The sequence below is a fragment of the Bison bison genome, unplaced genomic scaffold, assembly GCF_000754665.1.
Source record: "Bison bison bison isolate TAMUID 2011002044 unplaced genomic scaffold, Bison_UMD1.0 scf7180017864331, whole genome shotgun sequence".
NCBI lineage: Eukaryota > Metazoa > Chordata > Mammalia > Artiodactyla > Bovidae > Bison > Bison bison.
This window is the reverse complement of record NW_011494903.1, coordinates 5,369,120-5,377,668: the sequence shown is the minus strand read 5'-3', so window position 1 is coordinate 5,377,668 and position 8,549 is coordinate 5,369,120. Positions and strand designations below refer to the sequence as shown.

The 8,549-nt window shown below is 32.6% G+C and overlaps 1 protein-coding gene across 1 annotated transcript in view; it reads right to left on the bottom strand.

Moving 5' to 3' along the window:
• Window positions 1–8,549, bottom strand: part of NUP155 (nucleoporin 155kDa) — a 49,963-nt gene that overhangs the window by 25,197 nt on the left and 16,217 nt on the right. The window contains exons 12-16 of the mRNA XM_010853761.1: window positions 6,555–6,655; window positions 3,808–3,978; window positions 2,163–2,273; window positions 900–994; window positions 59–147 (exon numbers count right to left, since the gene is read on the bottom strand). Of these exons, the coding sequence (XP_010852063.1) occupies window positions 59–147; window positions 900–994; window positions 2,163–2,273; window positions 3,808–3,978; window positions 6,555–6,655 (567 nt within the window). The remainder of the gene's footprint in view (window positions 1–58; window positions 148–899; window positions 995–2,162; window positions 2,274–3,807; window positions 3,979–6,554; window positions 6,656–8,549) is intronic.

Sequence of the window (8,549 nt, the reverse complement as noted above, 5' to 3'; positions counted from 1 at the left end):
AAGCTTTTAAAATTCAAGCTCTGTTAGAAATAGTTTCATTTCAGTGTTTCATACTCACTAGAGTAGACAGGAGAGCCCAGGATGGGACCGACATTACTCGGAGTGGGGAGAGTGGTTGGAAATCTCATCTGTGCTTCACCACCGTACCTATTTTTATGACAACAGGGGCTGAGTTTATTCAGTGAAACTATCCATCTTAAAAGCTGGACTTGTTTCAAGTCCTGCTTAGCTTCAGGATAAATGCTTTAAACGTTAGTGACTTCAATGCATCATGCTGACAGTGAAATACACACATAGATACCTAATAAAATACTTATTTAGTAAATGTTGACTTGAAACTGCTACCAAGAAGAATTATAAGGAACTCTGGCAATTTCTAAAAAAGGGTCTGTGAAGCATAGAATTTATTTAATGAGTGTATGGTACTATAATTCCCACACCAGAATTATGGTTAGACTACTCAAAAAATTCTTTTAAAAAAAATTGCATTTTAAATTTATTCTTAGCTAAATATTTTCCAAACAATATCTCTTTGATACCCAAGTTTTCTTGAAGTGATGCAGAATCTCTCCATGCAAATGATACACATAGAGCAGAATTGGTATAGTCTTAGAGGAAGTAGAAAAGACAAATGAGAGTAACTGAGGTAGAAAGAAGATCAGACAAAAGAAGTTGGAGAACAGAATCCAGAGAAAGGGTTACAATGCATAAATTATGCTCAAGGTGCTTCCAGGTGTATTATCACCTTTCCAGATTTCATCTTTTTGCAAATAAATTTTACTAACTTGTCTATATGGTCACTTAAATGTTTACTTTAAAGTTAATGTGTAACGACCACATTAGCCAATGCATCCATTAAAAAAAAGTGGCCAAAAACAAGAGAAAAGGGACATACATACCTGAAGAAAGCCCGAGTAGCCCAAGCAGATACTTCTCTGTCACAGGCAGCAGTGGAACAAGCAAGAATAAGGCAAGTTGCACAAGCTTGGTCTTCCTGTAAAAAAAAAAATTATCTTCCCTTAAAATAAACATAAACATTTTGAATGAAGTTTTGTTTACTGCTGTATCCAGTGTTTAAATCTGTGTACAGAGCAGGTACTTGATAAATATTTACTGAATGAATCAAAGCAGCGGGTATGAAAAAGGAGAAGTAAACACTATTGGTCTTAAAGTTTCTCATAGGCACCACTATTAAAGGATGTTCTCTTTTTCTTTTTATCTAGATTCTATTTTAGTTTCTGGTGTAGTCACCTCCTTTTTTTCTCAAGGTGTTTTAATCTTTTAGAAAACAACAACAGCTAACATTTATTAAGTACCTGCTATCTGCCAGGCACTATTTTAAGAGTTTAGAGCATATTAATCTCCACGTTACATATTATAATTTAATACATATTTTACACATGAGGAAATGGAAGTCAGAGAACTCAAGTAATCCACTCGGATGGTGGAGCTGGTTTGAATCTAGAGTGTGTATATTTAACTTTGGTCTGATATTCCTGACTTTAAGCATTCCCAGTATTACCTCATCACTTCTAGTTAAGGTTTTAAAATACTAAAGTCCCCATCACTGTTACCCCAAACTTTTTCCTCATGTCATTAAGCAAAAAAAAAAAAAAAAAAGTTATTTATCTGTAAATGTCTTATCCTTTATTTTACTTTTTAGAAAACTTTCTATTAATATTTTGTATTGTGGTATAGACGATTAACAAAGTTGCGATAAATTCAGGTAAAGAGCAAAGGTACTCAGCCATACATATACATGTATCCACTCTCCTCCAAACTCCCCTCCCATCCAGGCTGCCACATAACACTGAGCAGAGTTCCATATGCTATAATGCAGGTCCTTGTTGGTTACCATTTTATCCATATTTATCTACAAATGTCTTGTCCTTTAATAAAAATACATTTGACATATAATTCGACCATCACACTCTTACTAGTACATTTTAATAAGAATTTATCAACAGAATAGAAAATATGAGCATTTACCATAATAAACCTTATAGCGTATTAATCCTATTCCCAAACACCAGTACATATATGATTAAAGCAAAGAAGGAAGACTAGTATTAATCCTAGCATTTTGATCCTAACTTATATAAAAGGTAGCTATCATTCTCATTGTTTAAAATATCAGCACATTAAAAAAAAACTGCAATTACCTGATGTAATTTAAAGAATCTTTCAATCTCTTCTCCATCTCCACCCACATTACTTACAAGTAGATGCCTCAGTTGATCCACAGGTCTAAGTTTATGAAACATAAGACTCCCCTAAGAAGTTAGATAAAAAGATGAATAATAGATTTACTAAGAATGGCCAGTAGCAACGGACCCTATGTTAAAAAAAAACAAAACAAAAAAACTTCAAGAACACAAAGTACACTGGTCAAAAACATCATCTCATCTACATTTCAATTCCCAAGTCACCCTAGATCTATATATATCCATATGGAAAATTTAAAAAGTGAAGCTTTATAGACCTTTAGCTAATGCACAGTACTAATACATGAATAGTCAGATAAGTGGAACAAAGTAGAAAGTTCTGATACAAGCTCAAGTAAATACTAGAATTTAATATATAATAAAAGCTGCCCCTCAAACTAAAGGATCAAAATTAGATTATCCATTAATCACAAAGGCACAAGTACATCCACTTCAGAAAACACTGAAGCTGAATCCATATTCATACCTAAACCAGGATAAATTCCAAACAGAAAGGACAAAATAAAACTATAACAGAATAGTACTAAAAGAAACTATGGGTGAATGACTTCATGAACTTAGAGTGTGGAAGCTTTTTAAAAAAAAAAAAAAAAAAACTGTAGCAGAAATCCCCCAAAATAACAGAATATTTCAACTACTTATAAACCTATTCATATGGGGAAAAAAAAAATCTCAATAAAGAAAATCAAATGACAAACCAGGAAAAATGTTTGAGCCTAAATCACAAAAAGTTCCCTTAAATATATAAAGAGTTTCTATAAATCAAAAAGACAAACTTAATAGAGAAGTAGGTATAGAATCGGAACAGACAATTCACAGAAAAATAAACACTAGAAAAGACCGACAACCTCACTCTTAATAGGATGGAGTACTGTACTTGTATAGGATGTAAGGAAATAGGCACTCAACAGTCACCGATGGTGACTGTATGTATACAGGGAAACCAGAAACATCTTTCAAACTGATAAATACTTTTTAACCCAGAAGATGCAATTCTATAGCTCTACTCACACATGTGAAATTATATATGCACAAGTTTGTAGCATTATTTTTAACAGCAAAAGATGATCCATTAACAGGGACCTAGTTAAATATGGTATATCCATAAAAAGGAATGCCTTTTAAATATAAAACAGAATGAGAAAGTCCTAATATCAATATGGAAAGATGTCTAAAATATTTCTTTGAAACATAAAAAGCAGCACATATGCTATTATTTGTTAATAAATATATTTGTATCGTTGGTATATCTATAACGTATCTCTAGAAAGATACAAACTCTGATGACATGGGAGTCTGTAAGGAGGGGACCCAAACCAGAAGGGAGATTTTATTGTGTATACCCCTCGGTTTACCACTGGAATTCTGTCAATGCATTAGTACTCAAAAAATAAATACTAAAAAATGTTGTATACTACTTTGCATTTTTGGTATTTATAACTATTCCTGAAGAATATTTTAAGAGTAAATATTCCTAAGTGCTTAAGTAAATGACTCTATTAAGCAACTATCGCAGAATACTTGGACAAAAATGTTAAATATGGCTTCTTTTTGTCTCTGCCTTAACAGGATATGCACGTACCTGTGCTGAGAGGAGAACAAATTTCTTGGGAGGCAACATGTGCTGCTGTACAACAACTGGTGAGTCAGTTATTGGAATATGATCCTTATTTAAGGGTGTGATAATCTTATCTACTTTCAACTCATCTATTGCAGAAAGAGCCCAGGAATGACCATCAACACGAGTAGTCATCTATGTAGAAGAAATAAATTTTTGTATACATATAATTAAAGTTACATAAAGCAAAATCTTCTAAAAAGGATACAGTCTTTGAATAAATGTAGGATTTAATAAATTAATAATAAATTAGGATGAATATTCTCAAAAGTCAGTATTTAATTTTTTAATACCCATTATTTTGATTGAGCATCTTCTATGATAGTAAATAATCTTTTCATACCAGAAGAAAAAGGCAAATTTTTCTTAAGATAAACTAGATATAGTATATACTATAACTACAATTTTTTCAGTAACCAAAGACTATATACCTTCTACCTTCTTTCCAGGGTGAACTGATCTACACTGGTAGGGTTCAGTGCTCAAATTTCCTGACACATGGTTTTGCTCTCTTCTGAAGGTATATTTGCTTTCTAAACTAAGATATTCTTTTTAAAAAAGTATCTTGGTGGTCTTCTAAAATACTTTATTATAAAAAATTTAAAGCATCAATAAAATGTTGAAAGTACACTGTATGTCCATATGCCTGATACCCAGATTCAACAATTGATAGCATTTTGCCATATTTGGTTTCTTCTTTCTATATTTTTTGAATAACTGAACTATTTGAAAGTTATGAATATCATGTCACCACTAAATATTAATATATTTGCATGCATCTCTTAAAAATAAGGATGTCCTCTTACAAAACCATAAAACTATTCTTACATATAAGAATATTAACATTTCTCTAATACAATCTAATGCCCAGTCAATACAGAATTTTTCCACGTCCTAATATCTTTTATAGCTGTATTGGGGAGACCAGAATTTGATTATTAATGTTCATGAGCTATATTTACATTTGTTTTTTAAGTCCACATTTGTTTGAGAACTCAAGTATACAGATGAAGTGATATGATGTACTGACATTGAAGTCGCTCAGTCATGTCCGACTCTTTGCAACCCCATGGACTGTAGCCTACCAGGCTCCTCCGTCCATGGAATTTTCCAGGCAAGAGTACTGGAGTGGGGTGCCATTTCCTTCTCCAGATCTTCCTGACCCAGGGATCGAACCCGGGTCTCCAGCCCTGTAGGCAGACGCTTTACCGTCTGAGTCACTATGATAGTACCTATTTTAAAAACAAAAGCAAATAATAGCTAAAATTTATCGAGTACTTCCTATGTGCCAGGTAGTATTTTGAGCACCCTGAACACATGAACTCATTTAATCCCACTCTCACCCCATAGAGGTAGGTACTATTAATATTAAAACTACTACAGATGAGGAAATTGAGGGCCAGAGACATATTAAATCCTTTGAGTCACTGCCCTGAGAAAATGGAGCCAGATTTCAAACCTGCACCCTCTAACACTGTGCTCCCATTAAGACAGGGTTTATATCTTCCCGAGTTCTGAATCCTTACAGTCTATCACAGAATGAGGCATACACTATGTGCTCAGTAAACCCTAAAGGATAAAGAAAAGAATCTGAGAAAGGTGCTCCTTGTCGCTATACCTACCTGCCTTTACCCCAGTTGCTTAGGCCACATCAGAAACTTGGAAGAGCCCATTCAAACCATGTTCCCCCTTCCCAGGATTGGGGTCTTCCTCCATCCACCTACACACACATTTTCCTACTTCCCCTGACAAGAAGATTCAGTTTGAGAATAACCAAAAGCAGGCAGTAACAACTAGAGCTGAAATGCCTTTAAAGAGATGGCTCCAAAGAGACTCTCAGACATTCAGACCCTAGTGGGGGTTGGTTGATCTGTCTTGATCAGCAGCCTCCAGATGCAGGTAACAGGAGCTATGTGAGGGCATCTAGGAGGACAGATGGAAGTGGAACAGGGGACACTCAGAGGAGTGAGCATCTCTGGCCTCTTCTCAGCACCTTCAGGGCTGGGATGAGTGGCCCAGATGTGGGGCTGGGCCAGGACAGGCGGGGGCCACATCTTTTTCCCAGGACCTCTCCATTGACTTCATGGAGTATGTCCTAATATTTACTTTTAAAACACAATTATGTGTTTGTATACATATATACATTTATATATGTATACATTTGTATATGCGTATACATATGTATACATTTATATACATTTGTATATGCGGGAAAAAGAGATCAACAAGATGGAGTGAAGGGTAATTCCTTAATGTGGGATTCAGTTTACCATTCTATTTTCGCATATGTTTGAAATTTTCTATAATTAAAAGAAAAAAGTTAAATATTTAGGCGGAACTACAAATTAAAGAGATCACAGAATAAAATTCTAAGTCATAACTAAAACAGATGGCCTCATAATAACTAAAAATATATTCAAATGGAACAAAGATAATGTTAGAAAGATATAGTTATTTTCAGGTACCTTAGGAAAATATTCTAAACGGGTTCCAATGTTTTCTTTAAAGATTTTTTTACTGAGTACCATACTGACTTCTCATCTTAGGAAAAACAAAGAACTAACAGTATATACTTCTTTTCAGTAAGACTGCTAACCATATAAGATTATTAGAAGCAAACAGTAATAAATCGGAAGATAAAGCTTCTCATAATTTTGTTTTTCATTTAAAATTATGTAAAAAATTCTTTAAAATCTCTCAAGATAACTCACCTGAGTTTCCATCATTGGCTTTTGGAAAGGAAATGTATCATGGTTGACACACCACAAAATATCATTATCTTCATTTTCTGAGGCTGCCATCAGCAGAATACCTAAAAGTTTAATACATAAAATCTCATTATAGGATGTCAAATACACCTCCACAATAATCGTAATAATGTTAGTAACATTAGTATGGATACATAAATATACATATTAATCTTTATAAGTAAATAAGTTGCAAAATAAACAAAGAATAAATCCTCTAAGAGGACATATACTCACTGCTAGGGTAGCATCACTAAATGTTCTAGACTGTAAACATTATTTCTTTCAGATAAATACAACTTATTTGTACATTTCTAAAGTTAGTATATGTTTACAATAAGCTTATTAATTTAATTATTATATTTTTAAAAGTATTTAGCACATAAAAAATTGTTGACTTACAATCAATGGTATGTAATATTCAGTGAAATAGAGTTCATGTACCGTTTAATTCAAATACTCCATGAATAAAAATGATGAAGTTACTAGTGGAATGGCAGAGATAAATGTACTATGAAAGAATTACCTAAGCAATATTAGCTGACATTATAGTTTGGTTTTGAAATATGCTTTCCTAAGCTCAGTTCCAATTCCTCCCATTGATTTGCTCCCTTCATTCTGATTTTAGTGATATTAAACTTGAGTCCATTGGCTGACTATAGGTGATGGGATCCTAATTAATTATTAAGTTATGTAACTAGCTTGTAAGAAATTGAGAATAGTTTATATCAAGTAGCACGAAAATGTTTTCTTAAAATTAGTGTATAAAGTTTGAAAAACTGAAATTTGATTGTATCATGCACATAACTGAAACCACCATATTTTCCCTCAATAGATTTCTAGCTTTAAAACTTAATTCTATTTATGATGGCATCAAAAATAATACTTAGAAATATAGTGAAGAAATGCAAAATTTGTTGTTTCTTACATATTACTATAAAAAATTAAAGGGGTTATAACAGAAAGATATCCCACATTTATGGATTTGAAGGCAATATTTATAGGATGGGAATACCCCCCAAATTCATCTATATTTTCAACAATCAAAATCCCATCTGTTTTTTTTTTAGTTGCAGAATTGACAGACTGATTCTAAAATTTATATGACAATTAAAGAGTTCTAGAATAGTCAAGAGAATCTTGAAAAAAAAATGTTGAAATGGGAATTTTAAAACTTATGACAAAGCAATAGTAATCACAGTGGGATATTGGCATAAGGATGGCAAAAGGACTTCTTATTAGGAACTCTTTACCCATTAGCAGCTGAGTGACTGCTAATGATGAAACATTAGGAGTGATGAAAACATTCTGAAATTAGGTAACAGTGATGGTTATACAACTCTGTGAATAATCTAAACACTACCAGAATGTACACTTTAAAAGGCTAAATTTTATGGTATTTAAAAACTGTATCTCAATTATGCTGTAAAGCTGCATGTTACAATGTATTTGAAAAAATTCCATTTGTAAAGGCAAGTTTCATTTGGGTGTTGAAAAATAAAACATTAGAAGACATAGTAGAATAAGTACAGAAAAGGCTTTAAAATTATTATAAAATCAAAATAAGCTAACAGATGCTTTCTCACATTGGAGAAAAGCACACACAGATTTTTCTAGTTTTGATGTTTAACTAGAATCTCATTTTTTAAAGTTAATTATGAATCCAAGAGTTCATCATCAAACTTTCATACTCCTGGATGCAAAATTCTCCATGTCCATGAAGATATGGACAAATGGTATCAGAAAAGTCATTCAAGTTTTCCTAACCATCCTGAAAAAACAAAGTTCAAAGTCTGTCACAATGGATGTAACACTGATTTTGACCAGTGAGTTCATATACAAGTACTTTTTAAGTTCAAAACAACTTAAAAATACTTAGATATTAAAAACTACAGTATTTATATATATATATTTATATATATGAATGTCATATGTCAATGAAAAAACTGACATTTAAAA